Raw genomic sequence first — 22,612 nt, forward strand, 5'->3', positions numbered from 1 at the left:
GCAATTTAGTGGCCTGTACTGCAAGACCAGCATCGGTATTGCTGATTTGTTTTTCTGACAGGAATTATTCATAACTTTTTTAATGGAATGGCGGAGGTCAAAGAGCTCCAGTGACATTCATACATCAGTACCGTAGAAGTAAAAGAAATGCAGAAGCAAATTACTCCCCAACTGAACAACATTATGCTCTAATATGATATATCAGCATCAGTACTTCCTGTCATGTGACCAGAAGAGCAACATAACCTCCACAGCGCCGCCCCCGCATACTGCGGCATGCGCCCACACGCCCGCACCTCATCGTGTCCCAGCATGCCGAGCAACGTGGTGGTGATGTTCTTGCGGATGGCTGGATCGACCTTTGACCCTGCGCCCTGGATGACAAACCGCAAAGCCTGCAGCATGGTCTCCCTGAAAGAGAGAGAGAGAGAGAGGAAATGGCCATTACAAAAGACACGCACACAGAGTCTCCCATACTGATCCATCTCCATTTAACAGCACACAAAGTCACGCTGCTCTTAAACCTTTAGCATCCAGTTACTGCAGGTTCATACTACCACAACAGACAAACGGAGGTGGAGCAGGGCACAGCACCCACCTGACCCCGGAGTCCTCGGCGTTGCGAATGGCGGACAGCTGCTCGCTGAAGAGCGGGTCGACCTTGCTGTGGATGGACACCAGCTGGCCCAGGGCCTCGGCCGCCCGCAGCCGCACCGCCCGGCTGGAGTCCTGCAGAGCCTTCAGGAAGGTGGTCTGGAGCTGCGGCAGGAAGGGCTTCAGGGCGATGCCCACCTGCGGGACGCGGAGCCGGGACACAGTCAGAGAGCACAGCAGCACGGAGAAAACAAGAGAGGGAGTGAGAGGGAGAGATACGGCTAAAGTGAGCAAGAGAGAGAGATATGGCAAGAGAGAGGGAGAAGAGAAGGGAGGTGAAGAGATGGATGCAAAATGGTGAAGCGAACAAGAGAGAGAGAGAGCCAGACAGACATGAACAAACAAGAGAAAGAGTGAGAGACAGCTGGAGGGAATGAGAGAGAGAGAGAGAGAGAGAGAGAGAGAGAGAGAGATGGCAAAGGCAATCAAGAGAGCGATAAGGCGAGAGAGAAAGTGATATAGGGAGAGAAAGGGATATATGGTGAGAGAGAGGGAGAAGGAAGAGAGAGAGAAAATGTATGACGAGAGAGGGAGAGGTAGTAAAGAGAGAAAGAGACTAGGAGATGGTCAGGAGAACGGCTTGGGCATGGCGAGAGAGATCCATCCAGGCAGACGAGCACCGACCTTAGCCAGCAGCAGGGTGAGTGTCTCCAGCAGGGCGGTCTTGACGGTCCAGGAGAATCGGTCTCCCAGGATACGGATGAGGGGCCCGGTGATGTTGACCACAGAGGGCCTGAGGGCCTCGGGCGAGGTGAGGCGGATGACCCCTCCCAGGGCCCGTGCCGCCTCCTCCTTCTGCTCGGGGCTGCCGGTCAGCACGCCCTCTCTGAGCACCGGCAGGATGCAGGTCACGCCCTGGCAGGCACAGCGCAGGGAGAGACACGGTGAGAGTGTGTGCATGTCTGTGCGTGTGTGTGTGTGTGTCTGTCTGCGGGAAACTCACCTTTTTGGGCAGGCAGAAGCCGGGCAGGTGCTGTCCCTTGGCCTCGGCGCCGGCTGAGCGGATGTCTCTGTGCAGGTCGTCGATCAGGGCCAGCTGGCTGCCTGCATCCAGCTTCTGCTCACAGATACACATACACAGGTCAGCCTGACACGTTGCTCTCTGACACACTCTCGCACATACATACCATAGCGTCCGTTAGTTTCAGTACCCTCATACACACACACACACACAGTCTTTAAGATCCACTCATTACATCACGTCATTTAGCAGGCGCTCTTACCCAGAGCAACTTGCAAATAAGCGCATCACAATGCTAAGACTAGTTATCGAAAAGTACTACAAGGTCAGTAAAACACTGAGTTAAGTGCTAAAGTGCTTCACTCCTCTCTAATACTCACATCACACAGGCGCAGCCTTGACTGACAGCATGAATAAATGGCTAATAAATGGACAAGAGATTACTGATCCCCCACAAAGCCGCCCACACTCCCTCAACAGGAAACATACACCCATTCAACGGCTGTAGGGAGGAGGGAAAGCCGAACTAGCCTATGGAGGGTCCTGGTGCCACACAGAATACTGAGAGTCTTTCTGCTGCTGAATCAGCCTGCTGTGCAGACACCTGTGCCATATCAGGAGGGTCCTTTGTCATTGGCTGTTTCACGGTTATCTCTAGCCAATCGTGTACTCTGCTGATTGTCGAGCCCCTGCTCCTTCCCAAGGTGCGCTCACCTTGGTGATGGAGTTGATGGTGTCCCAGCTCTGGAGCAGCACCTCGGGGTTGGGGTCGTTGAGCAGCCGGATGAGGCCGGAGAGCAGCGTGCGGGTGTGGGCGCTGTAGTCCAGCCGGGTGCGGGCGAAGTAGGCGTTCAGCATGGTGACAGAGGCCTGCCTCAGCCCGGCGTCCGGTCCCCGCGTGGCCTCCAGCAGGTCCTCGATGATGATGCGCTGGCCGGCCTCGTCGTCCACCGCCAGGATGACCGTCTGGCAGCTGCACAGCTCCTGTGGAAGGGGGGGTTGGGGGGGTTGGGGGCGACACCATCAGCAACCTGACAGTGTACGTAGTCCTCGTTTACACATCCTAAACCTAAGTGTTATATGCAACGTTATTGTCATTCAGCAGATGCTCACATCGGGAGAACTTACATAGGTTACAATTTTTACGTTACCCATTTATACAGCTGGACATTTACTGAGGTAGTTGTGGGTAGGTACCTTGCCCAAGGGTACAGCAGCAGTGCCCCATTGGGGAACTGAACCAGCAACCACTTGTTCCCCTGCTCCTTACCACTATGCTACATTACAACCTTATCTGCATTGAAACAGGAAGGTGGTGATGAAACCACTCTCACGCTCTTGACGTGCATTTGTATTTGTAAGGTGGATTTGTGCATTTGTCAAATACAGTCTTTGTATTTGTATACCCTGTTAACACTAGAAGGAGATCTGGCTTGGCTAGAACCCAATACAGATATTTTTCACTTCATATGAAGCCCTTTTCAACAGTATTTCCAGGGTGAAAATTGGGTGTGCGTTCTTCACATTAGAGAGGAGCATTATACTGAATTGTTTACATAATGAATCATCTGCATGGCAGTCAGTTTGATTTGTTCAATGAATTGTCTTCATCTTGTCAAGGACATTCAAGCGCATCGCTTTAATAAAACGGCCCGCTGCTGCCATCTGTTGGCTTAAAAACATCAACTACATAGCACAAATCCTGCTCCCGAGCTTTAAACACTAGGACCAGTACAGTATTACTGACTAAACGGGATTTTAAATCAGTACTCCCAAGCCATGCAGCTCTTGGGATATCCACTTCAGATTTATTTACATTTAAATTGTAAATACTGCTATAAGCACATAAAGGTTATCTGATAAAGGGTTCACTGAAGAATGAGAGCACACACAGACCATGAAGGAGGGGGGGGCACAGATAAGAATCGTGTTGATAATGCTAGGTCGCCCTGGTGAGGGGCATTGTGGGAAGAGAGGTGCGAGTGTGTGGTTGGAGGTACGACAGCGGAGGCAGATATGGTTGTTTTGTCGGCGGGGTGTCACAGCGTGGCGCTGGCCCTCACCTGCTGTCCCTCCTCGGTGCCAAGCTTGTCCTTCAGCGAGGACAGGAGGGCGGGCAGAATGACACCCAGGTGGCGCGTCAGGGCGTCTCCCGCCACCGCAGACAGGAAGGCCAGGACGCGGGTGTTCACGGGCGGGGCCGTCAGCTGCCGGGCAGAGGCAGAGAGAGGTTTACATGGTTTGCAAGCAGGGGCTTCCTACCCGGCAAAGTGTCAACACAGCGCAAAAACCACAGCACCAACATCAGTCGCTAATGCGGTCTCGCGTAACAATGGCGTGCATGAGGTGTGAAAGAACCAGCCATACCACCATGCACTAAAGACGCTGAGAAATATGGTGTCCCGAGTTAAGTGTGAAATTTTTAAAGAAAGGCTTGTATGGTTTACTAAGCCTGGCAATTCAAAACAAGGAGGAAAGAACTAATCCTCGTCATTTGTGATTGACTGAATGGCAAAATGACGCAAGTCTCACCTTGGGCACCAGGTAAGGCAGCACAGACCGGCTCTTCACCGCCATCACCTGCTTCAGGCCATCCAGCGCAAACTCTGCGGTCTCCTCATCCTCCTAGGAACGAACACACACACACACACACACACACACACACGTCACGTTCTTTTCTAATCACAATAGGTGGAGGACTATCTTTGCGGTTTCTAGGAGAGGTGAGCCTGTGTGTGTGTGTGTGTGTGTGTGTGTTTCTCACCAGCTGTCGGAGCAGGGCAGGCAGGATATCGTCCAGCGCCTGGTGGCCGATGGTGGCGTGCAGCTGCTCGAACGTTTTGGCGGCTGCCTCCCGCACCTCCTCCAGCGGATCGCACAGGGCCTTCCGAACCGTGGGCACCAGAGACTCCGAGAACACCAGCACCTGTGGGACACACACCCCACCCCGTGAAACTCAGCCATTTCAGCCAGCCTTTCACTCTCTAGTCAACACAGGCAACTCCTGATGTTTCTGTTGAGACAGACTAGCTGAAGATAAGTCTAACTGAAAGAGCAGCCCGATTATACTTCCTGCCTTCCTATTCAGCGGAAGGCAGAAATTCCACACTTGTGTCCTTGAAAGAGCATGTGTCATTAACCCGCCTGGGTTTTCATCAACTTCTGAAGAAGGCAAACAAAAAATTCAATATTCTGTCACTGCAAGGTCACTGAAACCTTTCAGAGAGGATTTCTCTCTCTGCGAGAAGGGCTTACTGGGATCACATAAACATACCTTTATATTTTACAAATGTACTTATTTAAGGCAAGCAGACAAAAAAAAAATTAATCACGCTGAACCTACTAAGCCTACTAATTGGGAACAGTGTCCAACGGTGGTATCTGGTAGCGATATATACCTGGGTACAGATTTCTGAGATATGCGTGCATGGATGCAACATAACACTAAAACAGGAAACTAAGCCCACTGTTGGCTGCATGACAGACAGCGGCTTTACTGATCTGTTCAGCGTTCCCTGCCGTGACGCAGTACTGATTTAGCACTGGTGTGTGCTGCGCCCAGCGGTGGCCGTGCTGACTGACCGCGTCCTTGCTGGTGGACTTCATGATCTCGCTCAGGCCGATGCACACGCCCTGCCTCTCGTCGCTCTTGTCCGAGCGCAGCCCCTCCTCCAGGATCGGGATGATTTCCGGAAGGATCTTCTCTCCCAGTTTGCGCACCAGGTCCCCCAGCGTCCGCGCGGCGATCTACGACGACACGGTGACCGGGGGACAGAGTCAGCAGCGAAGGACACGGACGCAGGGAGACAGGAGCAGGAGAGACACTGGCAGAGGTGAGGTGTGACACTGGGACAGGGAGGAGGTAAGGTGTGGGATTGGGACAGGGCGGAGGTATTTGGACAGGGCGGAGGTGAGGTGTGACACTGGGACAGGGAGGAGGTAAGGTGTGGGATTGGGACAGGGCGGAGGTATTTGGACAGGGCAGAGGTCATTTGTGACACTGGGACGGGGCAGAGGTGAGACAGTGCAGAGGTATTGGGACAGGGCAGAGGTAATTTGTGACACTGGGACAGAGCAGAGGTGACGTGTCCCACTGGGACAGTGCAGAGGTATTGGGACAGGGCAGAGGTAATTTGTGATACTGGGACGGAGCAGAGGTGACGTGTCCCACTGGGACAGTGCGGAGGTACCGTTCTCTTGTCGGGGCAGGTGGAGGCCAGGAAGCCCAACAGAAGGGTGAAGAGGGTGGGCAGGATCTCGCGGAGGGTGCGGGGCGTGTTGGACACCACGATCTTCCACACGTGCAGGGAGGCCTGCCGCACCACCAGCTGGGTGTCGGAGCGGCCCATGTAGAGACCCGACAGGACCCGGTTCCGCCGTTCCGCGCCCAGGGCTCCGATGATGGCCTGCGTCACAGCGGGGACGACCCGTCACTTTCAGAACCCATCAGAACCCATCAGAACATTTCATCTGACGCGTTAAACTGGGCGTAAACCGGAGACAGCGCGTGCATGATGTGAACTGACTGAAATACAGTACCAGTACCAGTCAAAAGCTTGGACACACCTACTCACAGAAGGCTTTTTCTTTATTTTCAATATTTTCCACATTTTAGAACAGTAAAGACATCAGAACTATAAAATAACACAAATGGAATTATGTAGCGACCAAAAAAAGTCTTAAGCATTTAAGCCAAAGTCTTTAGATCAAAATGTCTTTGAATGCATGTTTCCCATTATCTTAATCAGGTGTGTCCAAACTTTTGACTGGTACTGTATGAGATTGGGCATCTCAGTATTTCTGCAGTGAAAATTCCTTGTGCTGATATGCAATATCACGGTCAACCTAAAACAGATGACCTTCTTCTTTGCTTCAATGCTCTCAAATTTCAGTGAATAACCACAAGCTTGCAGTTGCCAAAAACCTGCTTCCTGAGGAAGAAAAGCTCTTTTATGTGTGTGTGAGCGTGTGTGTTGGTGCGGCACCTTGTTGGACTGCGCAGTGCCGAAGTTGTCGTCCTCGGAGGCCGTCTCTGTGGTCATCTTACCGGTCACTCCTGAGATGTGGAAGAGCAGGTCTCCCAGCAGCTGCACCGAGCTGAACCTGCAGGGAAACCGGAGCGGTCAGCTGCAGGACTACATTACCACAGTACCCGTGCGTGAGAGAGAGAGAGAGAGTGTGTGTGTGTGTGTGTGCGTGTGCGTGTGCGTGCGTGAGAGAGAGAGAGAGAGACTGTATGACTGACAGTATGCATGCCTGTTATTGTGAGATGTACAGAGGGTGTGTGTGTGTATATGTGTGTGTGTGTGTGTGTATGTGTATGTGTATGTGTATGTGTATGTGTGTGTGTATATGTGTGTGTGTGCGCGCGCGCGTTACCTGATCCTCCACAGGTCGTCGAACAGCCCCTGCTCCAGCTCGGGCAGCAGCAGGGCGATGGCCGTCTCAGCGTACATGCTGATGATGCGCTGGCCTGCTCGCAGCGCAGTGTCCCGAACATACTCATTCTCGTCCGCCAGAGCCTGGCACAGAGAGAGGGAGGGAGAGGGAGAGAGGGAGGGGGGGAGAGAGAGAGAGGGAGGGGGGGAGAGAGAGGGAGGGAGGGAGGGAGAGAGAGAGAGAGAGAGAGAGGGAGGGAGAGAGAGAGAGAGAGAGGGAGGGAGAGAGAGAGAGAGGGAGGGGGGGAGGGAGAGAGAGAGAGGGAGGGGGGGAGACAGAAAAAGAGGGATAGAGAGGGAGTGAGAGAATGAGAAAAAATTAAGTCTCCCCTCCACTTAACATCTTTGGGAAAATAAATGCTATTTGACAGAAAGTGAACCAAACAGAAAAGGGGGTAACAATTTCAGAGAGGGAGAGACGACGGGGGGGGGGTGGAGATATGGAGAGAAGACCTTACCTTGAGAATGCAGGGGATGATCGGGCCCACATAGGGGGTGAACTTGTCCCCGAAGGTGAGGGGCAGGTAGATGAACATCATGATGTAGCCGTCTCGCACGTGGGAGGCGATGTCCACTTTGCTGGCCGTCTGCACCACGTCCGGCATCAGCTTCTCCAGCTTCTCCACCCCGAGCCCCGCCATCACCTCGGCCAAGCCTGGGGAGAGGAAGGGAAGGAGGAAAGGAGACCCACAGAAAAGACGATTAACACGGACCTTTACCCAGAGTCAGTGCAACTCTCTGCTGCCCTCTCCTGGCGGGCAGAGGAAAAGCAGGCAGGTGCTCACCTTGAGCAGCGCCGGAACGATCCACAGAGCTCTGCTCGGAGGCGAGGGTCTCCATCAGCCAGGGCAGCAGGTCCTCGAAGCACGACTCACCCATTCCCTTCACCATGGCGCCCAGGGCTTTAGCAGATACTGTGCGCACCTGAGGGGGGCGGAGGGGGGGAGGTGTGAGAGTCACACCAGGGCACAGCAGTAAACTATTCACTCCGCAATAAACAGCAGCCTCAGAGATCAGCCAAACTCCATTTAAACACTCAAAAAAAAAAAAAGAACACAGAAGGGCTCATTTTGGAGCCGTCTGCCACTGCACTTCTGAGCACTTTTACCACCCAAGGTCATGTGATCTGAATGCATGATCATGTGACCCAAAAGCAGCAAGGCCGTGATGCAGACACATGGGGTAGCAGACCTCAGGCACAGGGTCCAGCAGGGAGGCTTTGAGTCCTGGGATGACACTGGGCAGGTAGGGAGACAGGTCCTGCAGCGGAGACAAGCACAGGGTGTGAGATCTACTATTCATACACATCCACATACAGTCACTACATTACATTATTCAGCAGACATAGTGGGTGGCAGTGTAGCATAGTGGTTAAGGAGCAGGACTCGTAACTGAAAGGTTGCCGGTTCGATTCCCCACAGGGGCACTGCTGCCGTACCCTTGGGCTAGGTACTTAACCCACAACTGCCTCAATAAAATATCCAGCTGTATAAATGGATAGCAGTGTAAAAACTGATGTAAGTTACTCTGGATAAGAGCGTCCGCTAAATGCCAGTAATGTAATGTAATTTAATGTAGTCAGTCCAATACACTCTAAACGCTTCCATCACGCTGATGTGTTTTCAGTGCCCCTCCGTCTGCACAGCGGAGTCCCTGTGTTAAAGGAGCGGGAGGAAGGGGGGGCTGCACCTTCTGGTCGGTGAGCGAGTACATGTTGCCGATGATCTGGGCGGCCATCTTGCGGGTGTCGGTGGAGCGGTCCTGGAAGGCGCGCTGGACGATGGGCATGATGAGGGCCAGGGAAGGGGCGTCGATGAAGTGCACGAACTTGGTGTCCAGCAGCGTCTGGAGGCAGTGGTGCGTCTTGCGGGACGGGTCGGTGAGGGCGTCCAGCAGGATGGGGGTAATGGCTGGGGGGGGGAAACACAACACTGATCACTTCCTGTTTGTTATCATTATTAATATTATTTACATTCTTTCCTGTTAACTACATGACATCATTCGCCTGCGGGGTAAAAAATACACTCAAATCCAACTAGGTCAGACACCCAACTGCAACAAACAATTCATTCCCTCCCAATTCATCTTTTCATCCGATTAATCTTTTCCCTTGTTCATACAGCGGAACAGCTGAACAGCTGAACAGCCCCTGCCCTTAAACTGCAAGCACGCTCCTCAGGACAAGCCTCTCAACATTAAGACCAAACTCTGCTTGTGGGCTGTTCTGATTTCCCAGCATGCAGTGCGCTGTCTCTCACCCAGGATCTCCGGGTTGCGGATGACGGAGCCGATCTGCCGCAGGGCCTGCTGGCCAGCCTTCTGCACCTTGACGTGGGAGTCGGTCAGCACCTCGGTCAGCTTGGGGACGATGCTGGGCAGGCAGGATGACAGCTGCTTGGGGGCGCAGTACGCCATGGCCCCCAGGAGCTCCACCGAGCCTGGGGGGAGGAGGGGAGGAGGAGGGGGGAGGGGGGAGAGAAGAGAGGAATGATGGAGGGGTGCGGAGAGAGGGAGGGAGGGAGAGCGTCATCAGGGAAGACAGGGACGGAAAGAAGGAGAGAGAGAGAGGAAGGGTTGTTATAAATGGCTCTTGTTTGGAATGCTTAGTGCAAACCCCTGTCTGTGCTTGGCCCAGGTTGCACAGGGTGTGGTGAAGGCCTCTCACCTGCTTTGGTTCTCCAGGATTCTTCCTCCAGAGCCACCAGCAGAGAGGGCAGCACCAGCTTCACCCCGTGGGCACTGAGGTTCCTCATCACGGCCTTGGCACAGTCGTCAGCAGCCTGGGGGAGGGAGGGTGTCCGGGGTGAGTGTGTGTGTGTGTTTGTCCGTCCACAGGTGCGTGACACTGTGTGCGCGCGTGTGTGTGTGTGTGTGAGAGAGTGCGTGAGTGCATGCACGTGTCAATGTGCTTGTGTGTGCATGTGCATGTGTGTACGTAGGACCCTCACCTCTCTGACATACTGGTTGCCGTCCCCGAAGCAGAGCAGCAGGTGGGGTAAGACGTGGACCACATAGGGCTCAAACAGCTTCCCCAGCATGTTGCACAGCATCTCAAAGGCAAAGAGGGCACCTACAGGAAAAAACAGCACTCATACCATCACTGCAGCGCAGCCATTTTAACCAGGAAACACCACACACCCTCACTGCAGCGCAGCCATTTTAACCAGGAAACACCACATGCATGTATGCACACAGACACACTCACTACAGAGCAGCCCTTACACCCTGCACAAGTAACCCAGACAAACATTACACACACGGACTGGGAAGGAAACCCTGAAGCAGACAGAGACCTTTCACAGGACAGACAAAAAAAAATGAACACACAGCCACAGGGACCGTGACACCAAGGCACCAGCACGAACAGACACTGACAAACAGGCGCTGAAACAGACACCAGCAGTCACACAGGGACAGAGATGAACAGACGGGGGGGGGGGGTCTGACCCTCTCTCCGGCGGAAGTTCTTCTTGTCCTGGATGGCGTCGGTCAGCGTGCTCATGATGTCCTGCTGCTTGAGGGCCAGGATGCCCAGGCCCTTCACCAGGCCGGCCAGGCCGTACGCGGCGCCCTTGCGCTCGGCGTACTTGTCGCTCTCCAGCAGCAGCAGCAGCAGGTTCTGCACCATGCCCCCCGCGTCCTCCTTAATGGCCGGCACCAGCGGGGGCAGGCAGCTGGCCACGGACTCCTGCACCTGAGGGAGGGAGAGGGGGAGGGGGGAGAGGGAGGGAGGGAGAGGGGGAGGGGGGAGAGGGAGGGAGAGAGGGAGGGGAGAGAGAGGGAGAGGGGTCATCGATCCCATCCAAAAAAACATCTGCCAACTCAGCACCAGCAGGGCCCGCTAGAGGCCTGTCCATTCTGGTGGCAGTGGTGGCAGTGTGGCGTAGAAGTAATGAGCAGGGCTCGTAACCGAAAGGTTGCCGGTTCGATTCCCCACTGGGGCACTGCTGCTGTACCCTTAGGCAAGGTACCTAACCAAAAGCTGCCTCCACAAATATCTAGCTGTATAAATGAATACTACGTAAAATTGTAACCTATGTACATTACTCTGGATAAGAGCATCAGCTAAATGACAATAATGTAATGTGAATTGTAATGTAAATTCTGACCAATAGGAGGGAGAAAACTGATCCCCGGGTGACTGAAGAGGGGCGAGTGGCTGAGCGTGTGGGCGGAGAGCGGGGTTTGTACCTGCTGAGAGGGTGTGGACAGGGCGGCGATGAGCTTGCCCACGATGGGCTTGACCTTGGGGTCGCTCTTGTCCAGGTGCTTGGCCAGCGAGCCCATGAGAATGACCACGCTCTGGCGGACGGAGTCGTAGCTGGCGTCCTGCGGCGCGTTCTTCAGGAACTCCTCAAACACCGGCAGCAGGGAGCTCACGTTGTCCTGAAACACACAGCGCCACCTGCTGCTGGGACCATGGTACTACAAGCCTTACTGGAGCACAAGGACCGCACACACAGATCCACTTACACACACACACACCAAACCCACAAGCAGGTCCATGTCACAGAATAAGTCCATTTAACAATCAGAAATGTAAAGTCTGCACATGTGCAATGTGAATAATGTACATGTACGTTCACATGTCCAGCACATGTCCGAATGCTGACTTTGCCAGACTGGTACAGGTGAAGTGGAGCATTCACACTGGAGACAAGCAGTCCTCACAGTCCTTTAATGAGGTCACAATGCAGGACGGAGGGGAGGGGCACCGTGAAAGGGGGCGGGGCACTGGGTGAGGGGCGTGTCATACCTTGCCGTGGGTGTTGAGGGCGGACAGCGCAGCGTCCAGCATGCAGCGCCGCACCTCGGGGTGGCGGTCGTTCAGCGCGTCGGGGACGAAGAACAGGAAGAGGGGTGTGACCTGGGACTCATCCAGGTACTGCGACAGCTTGTTCAGGGCCAGGGCAATGCCACACCTGGGGACAGAGTAGCTGTGTTAGTGCCCGGGCCCTCGTGGAGCTGGTCAGAAGTCAACAGTAGTCCAGCAGCAAGGCACATTTTCCAAAACGGTTAATAAGCTAGGACAGTGGCAACATCCCATACTGAGGCGCACTGAAACATACATTTTTCATCTTTATTTACTCTACACTGATTCAAGAAGTCATGTTTCCAGGATATCTAAAACAGGGACACTGTAAAAGCACAATGTAGTTCTGATCGAATTATAATAATTATGCCACTGCTTAAAAACAAAGCACCTAAATTGTGTCAGTGATAGAAAAGTAACGATTGAGAAGAATATATTTCTCTATGCTTAATGTTTCAGCCTAGTCAAAGGCTCTGAAGGAAGCACGAATATGCAAGCAATAATACTCTAAACTGACAAAACAAGCTTTTAAGCTCTAGTGGGATTCATCTGACAACTATGAGCATGAATAATCCGAACAAGGCTCTCTCAGGACCTGCTATTTGTGAGGTGCAGCGCTATTTCACAGCACGGCAAACAGCATTACAGGTCACGAGCTCCACACTGAAATCACAGCTCTGTGAATCCTGCATTACACAACTGTGTTTACACCTTCCTGCTGAGCATATTCCAATTAAAGAACTCTCTGTTCCCTGTAATCCAATAACCTGCGTGAATTTCATTAAGAGTTAAAATCAAAGTGACTCAGGGAGCTACGCTGTTTGTGTACACAGGAAGGAGTAATCACCCAGGAAACATGGAGCCTGGGAGGCAGGAGTCTGTTAGCCATCCTACTAGGCCAGGGGTGTCCAAACCTCTCCTGGAGGGCCACTTGTCCTGCATGTTTTAGATCTCTCCCTGCTCCAACACAGCTGATTCAAATGATCAGTTTGTTATTCAGCAGCTTCAGGAGTTCATAACAAGTTGATCATTTGAATCAGCTGTGTAGGAGCAGGGAGAGATCTAAAACATGCAGGACAAGTGGCCCTCCAGGAGAGGTTTGGACACCCCTGTACTAGGCTGTGCATTTCAGTGATGAAATATCCCAGCGTTTCCTCTGGTTTCTGTAGCGTGCAGTTTCATTTCTCTCCTATGCTTTACAGCTGTGCGTTGCCATCTTTACCTGGCTTCCCATTGGTCGGGCGGGGCTTCTGAAATGACTCGTCCCAGAGCGTCCAGAACAGGAGGGGGTCTCTGCCAAGGCAACCAGACAACCAGCCAATCAGAAACAGGCTCAGATGCTCACAATCACTTCCCATCAGAAAACCAAGGCCCAGCTGAGCGAAACTACCCCCCATCACCAGTTTACATTCAGACTCATTCATTTGGCAGATGCTTTTATCCAAAGCAACTTACAAGTGAGGCCAAGTACAACACAAGCAAAAAGCCACATAAGGACTCAGCAACATTAGAAACCCAGTCAACAATATTGCATTGAGAGCATTAAGGACTCTGCTTTATGACAGCACAGTATTTAACAACGATTCCCTAACACAACCTTAACTTGTCCTTAAACACTGACCTTAAACACCTTAAACACTTAAACATTATCCTTGAATAATATCTTTTAAATATATATTTTAAACCTGTGTGTACTTTTTGATAAAGCAATCAGAAAAGACAAGGCGTTCCAGCCCATTTTGGCCTGTTGTTTTGCCGATGAGCGCGTGTGATTGGTGCGGAGCCAGTTTTGCCACTGAGCGTGAGTGGTCTGGCGGCTGTGATGTGGCGGCAGGGGCGGGGTTACTCACGTAGAGCTTCTGGTGGTAGAGCTCGGTGAGCTGGCCGAGCACGGCGGGCGCCTGGCCGCGGTACTGGCTGACAGCGCTGGACAGGGCCTCAGCCCCCGCCGTGCGCACCGCCTCCTCGTGGTGCGTCACGTCCCCGATCAGCAGGGAGCAGAGGTCCGGCACCAGCTCCAGGCACAGGGACTCCCACAGCCTGGGGGGGACGGGACAGCGACCGCGCGGTCAGCGGCGGTCACACCGGGGACTGCCCAGGAGGGCGCCTACAGCACTGCACCTCCACACGGTCAGGCAAACGTGCTAGACAACACACCCTGTTTTCAGCACGCCTCTTGCTCTGTCTTATTTCACAGCAGATTTTCTTGATAAGAAAAGAAGCTGTGGTCTGTAGAAGTTCCATCATGTGCCCCTCCACTTCCCCGACCCCCATTCCAGAACACTAGTCCACACATGCCAGATACAATTTTAAAGATTCTATATCTGACCGTCCATTCATGGCCTGGAGGTTGGGAAGGGGTTGAGGGATTAACAGTTTTGCCTAGCAAGTCTCAGTTTTTTATCCCTCTGGAAATAGGGCACTGTACAGCGCTGATCTGATTGCCAAGGGCAGAGTACTGAATAACAGACTGGCAGACTGACTGAGTGACTGATTGAGGGCACGGCCTCGCCACTCACTTCTCGGCCAGCGCCCGGCCCTCCTCCTCCACGTCGAAACGTGCCACCCAGAGCCTCCGCAGCACGCTCAGCCCGCTGGCCTCTGCGCTGTCTGTGGGCAGGGCCAGCTCCAGCTCCAACAGCCCCTGTTAGAGAGAGGGAGAGAGGGGGGAGAGAGGGAGAGAGGGGGGAGAGGGAGAGGGAGAGGGAGAGAGGGAGAGAGGGAGGGAGGGAGGGAGGGAGAGAGAGGGAGAGAGAGACGGAGAGAGGGAGAGAGGGGGGAGGGAGGGAGAGAGAGAGAGGGAGAGAGAGTGAGAGACGGGGGAGAGAGGGAGCGGGAGGGAGGAGGGAGGGAGAGAAAGAGAGAGAAAAAAAAAGTGGGAGAGACAGAGAGAAAAAGGGGGAGAGCAGAGGTTCAGCCACGGCACAAACACAGGACCTGTCAGGCCCCCTCCCTCTCCCTCCCAGCACTCACCCTCAGGGCGGCGTCCCGCACAGAGAAGCAGGGGGACAGCAGAGCCTGCAGCAGGACGTCGATCTCGGCCTGCTCCGCCAGAGCACAGCCCTGCCCGCCTCCCGCGCTGGCACACACTGACGTCAGGCAGTGAGAGGCCAGCACCTGCAACGCGCGCCCGCACGCACGCGCACACACGCAGACAGAGAGAGAGAGAGAGAGAGAGAGAGAGAGAGAGAGAGAGAGAGAGAGAGAGAGAGAGAGAGAGAGAGAGAGAGAGAGAGAGAGACACACACACACACACACACACACAGGTCACTAACTGTGCACACTACTTCAGGTATGATGGAACACCTAACTACTACTTATAAATCATAACTGTGCTCTACTGTGCACATCATACATGCAAAATTCCATTTCCATACCTGCAGCCGGGGGGCGCCAGTGGATATCACCTTAGTAAGGAGCTTCAGCATGTTGACACGGGGAAGTAGTTCCGGGCCATTCTGATATCAAAACAGCGGAGGGACAAAGTTTATCTCTGGAGTCAAAAGAGTTTCTCTTAAGGTCAGAGGTCAGCTCTGAGGGCAGCAGGACTCGTACCTCGTCCACCAGCAGGTCGGGGTTGTCAGCCTGGGAGCGGAGCTGGGCGTGCTCGTTGATCACCTGCAGCGCCTGGACCAGCATGCTCTCTGCCTCCTCGCTGGCGCCGGGCGGCTGGCTGAGCACGGCGTGCAGCAGCGGGAAGCAGAAGGAGAAGGCTGGGGCGGAGAGGCGCGAGACGTCTGCAGCGGGGGGAGAGGCGTGTCAGAGAGAAGCGTACGCAGCGACAGCCCCGCCCCTCTAACAGCAAAACCCCGCCCCTGTAACAGCAAAACCCCGCCCCTGTAACAAAACCCCGCCTCTCTGACAGCAAAACTCCTCAACAACCCTGCCCCTCTAATAGCGAAACCCCGCCTCTCTGACAGCAAAACTCCTCATCAACCCTGTCCCTCTAACAGCAAAACCCCGCCCCTCTAACAGCAAAACCCCGCCCCTGTAACAGCAAAACCTCACCCCTCTAACAGCAAACCCTGTCCCTCTAACAGCAAAACCTCACCCCTCTAACAGCAAAACCCCGCCTCTCTGACAGCAAAACTCCTCAACAACCCTGTCCCTCTAACAGCAAAACCCCGCCTCTCTGACAGCAAAACTCCTCAACAACCCTGTCCCTCTAACAGCAAAACCCCGCCTCCTATGCGGGGGAGTGCAGCGTGCCACACACCTCCCGCCCGCTGACATCATCGCCGAGCGCGCTCAGTGCGACTCACCGGCCTTGCCCTCCCGCTGCGGGACGGTGTGGGCGTGCAGCAGCTGGATGGTGCGCTGGGTGGCCACGCCCAGGTCCTCCTGGCCCCACGCCTCGTCCAGGGGGCACTCCGGCTTCAGCAGGCGCAGGGTCACCTGTCCCACCAGCACACCTGAGCCGCGGGCAGGGAGAGGGAGGGGCAGGGTCACACAGCAGAACCCACTGGTGGCAACTCTCTATGGTAGTTGTGCATGTAGTAGCATGTCAATTGCTCATAGGAACGTTTTATACCATTTAACATGTTAAGGACGATTTTAGTATACATACTATACATATTACTGCACTATGCAAGTAGCACTGGGTGTCCTGTAAATGACTGGGTGTCAATGTGGCCCAGGATGCCATGACACCAACCAATTTCTCAGTACAGTTTAAATATAGATGATTTTATTAAATATTGATGATGTTATTACAACCATTCTGCACCAGAGAGACAGACTGTGAGAGAAAGAGACGCTCAGATTTTGGGGTGCTCTGCGTACACACCCAGGTGGCGCAGCTCCTGGGGCATCAGGCACACCCCGATGTCCAGGAAGAGCTGGCGCAGGCGGGGGGCGGCCAGGGGCGAGTGCAGGAGGGGCATCCCGATCTGCAGGACCCCCGGGAGCTGCCAGGAGAGGTGCAGAGGCCTCCGGCTCAACACCGCCTCCAACAGGCCAACCGCACACTGCAGCTCCATGTCCAGCTGAGGAGGGAGAGACGAGGGGGGACCAGTCAACAGCAGCATTCATATCTGTAATCACGGATATCTCTAAGCTGTAGTCTCGGGTAGGAGGGTTAGGAAGGTGCAGAGGTATGGCATGGCTGTGAAAATTCAGTTACCAATGACTTAACATTATGCTGTTTTGAACTGTGCTCCGAAATTCAGAGTGAGACAGATGAAGGTGTTAATGAGCGCAAGTCATGGTGTGTACAGTAGGTGTCAGACTGCACTGCTGTGTACGGTGTCCTGCTGGGTCCACACATACCCCCTGCAGCCTCTTGCGAATGGCGGCCTCCTTCTCCAGCTGGTTCTGCATCAGCTCCTTCTGCTTGCTGGTCAGCTGCACCTCCTCTTTAATGCCCTTCTTCTTCTTGATCTCCTGAAAAAGGCGCACACACCGACACGCAGGGGTTAACTGGGCCCTCCTCTCCAGGAGCCCCTTCCACTGAGAGCCCTGTGGAGCCAGCCCCAGCCGCCAGTCCTGGCCCCCGGCCCCCGGCCTCACCTGCTGCAGCTCCAGCTCGATGATCTGCTCCTTGAAGGAGTAGGCCTTGTTCTCCCTCTTCAGGTTGCCGATCTTGGCGCTCTCCTGCTGAGCGCTGCAGGGGGAGAGGAGGAGCGAGGAGAAGACATTGTTTAGCTTGGTTTTGGCAGACGCAATTAGTGATTAACGCTGTATGAACTGGAGGTTAATTACGAGCAACACAGAAACCAAACAAAGGTGTGTGTGCGTACACTGCACACACGTCCTCGTGTTACAGCTACATCCTGTTCTGCTGGACTACACTCTCCCGGCACTGTGTCCTCATTCTGCCGGTCCCTGATCAGCTGACACTCTGCACTCCCACACGAGCTGAACTCAGGTCAGCGAGTACCTCTGGATGATGCTCTTGTCGTAGAGCTCCCCCTCTGGTGTGTGCATGATGGCGTACTCCTCGCGGGTGACCTGCTGCAGGGCCGGGTTGCTCAGCCACTCCGTCACGTGCTCCACCACCCGCGGGAGCAGCTTCCCCGGGGACAGCACTGACAGGGCGCCCACCGCGTTCCGCACCGCCTGCTGGACACCGGGGGAATTGCACTGCTAAAGCACAGCAACGACGCCAGCTCATTCTCACATACAGGGCTTAAATATGACAGGGCATTACAGCCATTAGCCATAGCTGTTGACCATTTATAATAAAAGGCATTCCATTACATTACATTATTGTCCTGACAGTTAATGTCATGACCATGCATTCATCTAGAGTGTGTGTGTGCGTGTGCGTGTAAGCTCTCTGACCTGGTTGTCAGTGTTGCTGTCCAGCAGACGGGGCAATATGGAGTCCAGGTGTTTGTCGATGAAGTCGGCGGCGTTGATGTTCATCTGTGAGAGCAGGACCGGCCACAGCCCCAAACGAGCAGCTTCTGCAGAGGGTGGAGAGAGGGAGAGGGAGAGACGGAGGAAGAAAGGAGGAGAGGAGTGTTAGAGAGAAAGAGCAGGTACAGGAAGGACCAAGAGAGGAAAGGTTAACAGAGGAGGAAAAAGGACAGGAGAGGAATGAGAGAGACAGGGCATGGAGAGGAAGGACAGAGAGGAAAACAGGGAAAGGGAGAAGTGAGGGAAGAGAAAGGAAAAGAAGGGAAGAGGAACAGGGTTTCAGTATAGTGACGATCTGTGTGTCAATGCCAAATTACCTCTCAGATGCAGACAGACGGGCAGACTGACCTATGGAGGGATGGTGGGCCACAATGAGGACCTCGGTGGCCAGGCGCTCGGCTTCGGCTGGGTCGTTCTGCTGGCCCGCCACGGAGCAGATGACACACAGCGCCTCCTTCAGGATGCGGGGGGGAGTGTAGGAGCGGCCCAGGTCTGTCAGTTCCCCCGACTCGGACAGCAGCAGCTCTGGGGGTAACACCTGGGTAAAGGGGGGCGCAGAAAAACAGTGACATGATTAGGGAGTGCATGCGGTTAATTCAAACAACTGCTTCTACACGGAGGTCCACTTGTTCTGGCAAATACAAATACAATACAACAAATAAGAAGTCAAGACTGTTTCAACTGCATCTACACTGAACTCAATCTTGTAAACACTGTCAGCTGTTGCACAGAAGTGCTACACTGCATCTTAATTATCACCAAGCAATCCTGTTCATAGGAGTGGGCTTGATGCCAGACCAACAGAATACGCCTTAAGCTCAAGCGCTTTTACACCACCGAGACAAAATGAGGTTGCCACACAGTGGGCCTTGGCATGAAATCCACCTCCCGCCGCATCCGTCTCTCACCTTATGCGTGTTGATGACGACCCGCAGCTCTCCCAGAAGGCCGAGGGCTAGGCTCGAGCCGCCCAGGGAAGAGAGCAGTTTTTTGACGGTGAGCTGGGCCTGTTTGCGGACCCGCCAACTCCGCGACAGCAGCACCACCACCACGGCATGGTGATACATCCTGAGAGGCGGGAGGGAGGAGAACCGAGGTGAATCAAGGTGGCTTTTCCTTACATGCGACCTCACATGTTCAGAATGGATGGACAGACAGATGGCAACAGACTGCAGACAGCGAGAGACGGGCAAGCTAACAGGGAGAGTGTGTGAGATGGGAGGGGCGAGACTGAGGTGGGTGGGTCCACAGGGAGAGACAGAGAGGTGGGAGGGGCCAGACTGAGATGGGCAGGTCAAAATGGGGAGACAGTGAGGTGGGCGGGTCCACACAGAGAGAGACGGGCAGAGGAACAAAGGGAGACAGCCTGAGATGGGAGGGGCAACAGACAGAGCATAAAATGGGCGGAGCCAGAGAGACAGTGAGATGAGCAGGATCACAGAATACAGAGAGACTCACTGGGACTTGGAGTTGGTGAGCCTATGGGAATGGTCCAAGACGAGTCTCTCACAAAGCTGCAGTACTGTACACAGGGCTGGAAAGACAGGCAGCCATTGAAGTATCCACCCTTCAGGAACTGTGTGTGCGTGTGTGCGTGTGCATGTGCATGTGTGTCTGACAGCATCTCACCTTCCTCACTGGCCTGTGAGAGGAACTTCTCTGTGGTGAATAATGGTTTCTTCTCATCCAGTATCAGGTTCCAGAAACCAGCCAGCTTTGCCTCTGTAACCCGGATATACATCATACATACAGTATACACATACACACTCTGCACCTCAATACCACCGCAGTGGCAAAGCAGAGCAAAGCTCAGGGAGCAGGGCTTGAAAGCAGAACAGCAGGGTGGAGTCCCAGGTGGGCGATCCTCACAGTGTCCCCATGAACAAGACCTGAACCTGAACGCTCAGTCACCTACCGGTTTGCGTGTCCAGAAGAGACAGCCGGCACAGCATCACGGCAGCAGCCATGCCCTCTGAGAGCAGGGCATGCTGGGAGTTCTGAGCGGCTGCCTTCTCTACTGTCTGTATGAGGAGGGGCACGAGCTCGCCAGCCTGTGCCAGAGTGTCACCTGATGAGAGGGGAGGAGGAGGAGGTCACGCACTGTAACGCTGATCTGAGATCAGGCTAGAACACACACGCAGTGCTGTGAATGAATCGGGAGAGACGCCGAGGCACTGACCTCTGAAGGCCCCCAGCATGGCCTGGAGGTAGGCGTGGCGCACAGGCGAGGTGGATATCTTCAGGGTGAAGGCCTTCTTCAGCCAGTCCAGCAGGGGCCGAGGGACCTCCACAGTGAGCCGCCCGCTCCACTGGGACAGGACTCCCACTGCGTGCACCAGGGTGCCCTCGTGCACTGAGAGAGGGACAGGGAAAAAAAACACACAGCCCCAAAATGAGCAAAGCCAAGGGCCCGGAGAATCACCCAATCACAGCCAAGCGACGGCTGCTCTCCACGAGGAAAGCTGAGGAAGATTAGGCCTCGTGGTGACGGACACCTGCCCTAGCCAATGGGCTTGGGCGGAACCTGCATAACCCCGGGCACAATAACGGAGAGAGCCGGGTTTTGCAGAGAGAAAGGAAGGGCGTGTGAGAGGGAGAGACTGAAACACGGACAGGTGGGCGGTACCTTCCTGCTGCAGGTAAGGGATGAAGAGCACTGTGATGGCGGAGCTGAGCGTCTGACTGGACGATCCTGACACAGCATGGTGACTGCAGCTGCCAATCCCTGCAGAGGAACAACCGCCAGGTAACTACACACAGGTAGCAGGCAGAGAATGTTCCACTAACAAACTTTAGGTCACCATCTGTCTACCACCATGCAAACAGTAGGATAAAGCTATCCTGCTGTTGTTCTTATACTCTTATACTGCTTTACTTGTGGCAAAGTAGTGCACTGGTAAGGTGCAGGGCTTGTGATTAGGAGGTTGCTGGTTCTATTCCTCACTGAGGCACTGCTGTTGTACCCTTGGCAAGGTACTTAACCCACAGTTCACTCAGTACATATTCACCTGTATAAATGCATTACATTGTAACGTATGAAAGTCGCTCTGGATAAGAACATCTGCTAAATTACAACAATGTAATGTAATGTACTAGGCTCTATGTACATATTCACCATGTGGACGCTACAACAGTTACTGTTTTGCTGTTTGGCAGCTTGATGTTCAACCAGCTACTCCTGAATTACCAGCTACTCTGTGCCTATGATCTTTCAGTTTTCACTGTTCCTGTAACATGTTTTTAAACGTACCTCACCACGATGGCCTTGTAAGCTGTCTGGGATAAGACCGTCTGCCAAATACGTAAATACACCACAGGCTCAAGGGATGAGGGCAGTGGAAAAAAAAAGGCCACTGTACCTGACAGGACGCTGATCTTCTGAGCAAAGACTGTGAGTTTCCCCTCTGAACCTGCACCGGGAAACAACATCAAGCAGAGGGTGAGACCCGCATCTCAACAAGGCGTGATGCAGCTGTGCCGTGTGGTTGTTTTGTAAAACTTTCAACAATTTATTGGACAAAACCTCTGTGGGATGGACCTATCAGGTATGTGCGTCCCAAAGCAGGGGGGTCAAAGGTCAGACTCTGGTGTTACTCTGTGTGTCCTGTAGCGAAATTCAGCCACCCTAAAACCATGGTCCGGGAGGCGTGACCTCTGACCTCCGAGGATGTTGAAGAGGTGCGTGACGACGTCCTGCACGGCGCTCGGGTCACTGCACTGCTGGGCCAGGTTCTGCAAGGCCTGCACAGCCTGCTCCATCAGCTGAGGGTTGTTGGCCTTCAGCTGGCCTGAAACACAGCAAGCAGGCAGGTCACTCAGACTAATCCCACACACACACACACACACACACACACACACACACACACACACACACACACACACACACACCAACGTGGACTCATTTCTGTATTGGTGACGTCAGACTTACTGGCGATGCCCTTCCCAATATCCATGGCATACTGACTGAGGTCAAGGGTCACGGCGGCCAGAAGGCAGGAAATGGCTGAGGGAGAGAGAGCAAGAGAAAGAGAGAGATCATTCATCCATCATTCAGAACCCATCATGGTGGGATGAAGCATGTAAAACAGTTAAAATGTACACAGTTCACACATACACACCAATGTAGGTACCAATGTGTGTACAATGGAAACTCCTGTATCGCTTAGGCTTGCATGCTGATTGTGTTCAAGTGTGTGTGTGTGTGTGTGTGTGTGTGTATATGTATGTGTGTGTATGTGTGTGTGTGTGTACGTGTGTGTACGTGTGTCTGTGTATGTGTACGTGTCTGTGTGTGTGTGTACGTGTATGTGTGTGTGTACGTGTATGTGTGTGTGTACGTGTATGTGTGTGTGTGTGTGTGTGTGTGTGTGTGTGTGTGTGTATATG

At 53.8% G+C, this 22,612-nt stretch overlaps 1 protein-coding gene across 2 annotated transcripts in view; it reads right to left on the reverse strand.

Annotated features, from left to right (window-relative positions):
* The window catches only part of gcn1 (GCN1 activator of EIF2AK4), a 30,353-nt gene that overhangs the window by 3,076 nt on the left and 4,665 nt on the right, over positions 1 to 22,612 (reverse strand). Inside the window, exons 10-53 of one of the 2 annotated variants that reach the window (XM_036526357.1) lie at positions 22,155 to 22,229; positions 21,886 to 22,014; positions 21,586 to 21,636; positions 20,853 to 20,951; positions 20,406 to 20,579; positions 20,142 to 20,294; positions 19,856 to 19,948; positions 19,685 to 19,760; positions 19,135 to 19,294; positions 18,575 to 18,764; positions 18,149 to 18,273; positions 17,745 to 17,923; positions 17,375 to 17,468; positions 17,135 to 17,248; positions 16,653 to 16,851; positions 16,129 to 16,278; positions 15,422 to 15,603; positions 15,244 to 15,324; positions 14,840 to 14,983; positions 14,386 to 14,510; positions 13,717 to 13,906; positions 13,089 to 13,159; positions 11,810 to 11,975; positions 11,245 to 11,439; positions 10,501 to 10,747; positions 10,002 to 10,123; positions 9,719 to 9,833; positions 9,312 to 9,491; positions 8,743 to 8,963; positions 8,245 to 8,313; positions 7,839 to 7,977; positions 7,512 to 7,708; positions 6,995 to 7,137; positions 6,601 to 6,718; positions 5,806 to 6,021; positions 5,198 to 5,362; positions 4,380 to 4,541; positions 4,148 to 4,240; positions 3,679 to 3,822; positions 2,330 to 2,599; positions 1,598 to 1,711; positions 1,279 to 1,509; positions 599 to 792; positions 297 to 411 (exon numbers count right to left, since the gene is read on the reverse strand). In XM_036526357.1, coding sequence (XP_036382250.1) covers positions 297 to 411; positions 599 to 792; positions 1,279 to 1,509; positions 1,598 to 1,711; positions 2,330 to 2,599; positions 3,679 to 3,822; positions 4,148 to 4,240; positions 4,380 to 4,541; positions 5,198 to 5,362; positions 5,806 to 6,021; positions 6,601 to 6,718; positions 6,995 to 7,137; positions 7,512 to 7,708; positions 7,839 to 7,977; positions 8,245 to 8,313; positions 8,743 to 8,963; positions 9,312 to 9,491; positions 9,719 to 9,833; positions 10,002 to 10,123; positions 10,501 to 10,747; positions 11,245 to 11,439; positions 11,810 to 11,975; positions 13,089 to 13,159; positions 13,717 to 13,906; positions 14,386 to 14,510; positions 14,840 to 14,983; positions 15,244 to 15,324; positions 15,422 to 15,603; positions 16,129 to 16,278; positions 16,653 to 16,851; positions 17,135 to 17,248; positions 17,375 to 17,468; positions 17,745 to 17,923; positions 18,149 to 18,273; positions 18,575 to 18,764; positions 19,135 to 19,294; positions 19,685 to 19,760; positions 19,856 to 19,948; positions 20,142 to 20,294; positions 20,406 to 20,579; positions 20,853 to 20,951; positions 21,586 to 21,636; positions 21,886 to 22,014; positions 22,155 to 22,229 — 6,470 coding nt within the window. Of the gene's footprint in view, positions 1 to 296; positions 412 to 598; positions 793 to 1,278; positions 1,510 to 1,597; positions 1,712 to 2,329; positions 2,600 to 3,678; positions 3,823 to 4,147; positions 4,241 to 4,379; positions 4,542 to 5,197; positions 5,363 to 5,805; positions 6,022 to 6,600; positions 6,719 to 6,994; positions 7,138 to 7,511; positions 7,709 to 7,838; positions 7,978 to 8,244; positions 8,314 to 8,742; positions 8,964 to 9,311; positions 9,492 to 9,718; positions 9,834 to 10,001; positions 10,124 to 10,500; positions 10,748 to 11,244; positions 11,440 to 11,809; positions 11,976 to 13,088; positions 13,160 to 13,716; positions 13,907 to 14,385; positions 14,511 to 14,839; positions 14,984 to 15,243; positions 15,325 to 15,421; positions 15,604 to 16,128; positions 16,279 to 16,652; positions 16,852 to 17,134; positions 17,249 to 17,374; positions 17,469 to 17,744; positions 17,927 to 18,148; positions 18,274 to 18,574; positions 18,765 to 19,134; positions 19,295 to 19,684; positions 19,761 to 19,855; positions 19,949 to 20,141; positions 20,295 to 20,405; positions 20,580 to 20,852; positions 20,952 to 21,585; positions 21,637 to 21,885; positions 22,015 to 22,154; positions 22,230 to 22,612 lie in introns of both variants that reach the window. The other variant, XM_036526356.1, reaches the window with a different exon arrangement.

The sequence above is a fragment of the Megalops cyprinoides genome, chromosome 4 (genome assembly GCF_013368585.1).
Source record: "Megalops cyprinoides isolate fMegCyp1 chromosome 4, fMegCyp1.pri, whole genome shotgun sequence".
Lineage (NCBI taxonomy): Eukaryota > Metazoa > Chordata > Actinopteri > Elopiformes > Megalopidae > Megalops > Megalops cyprinoides.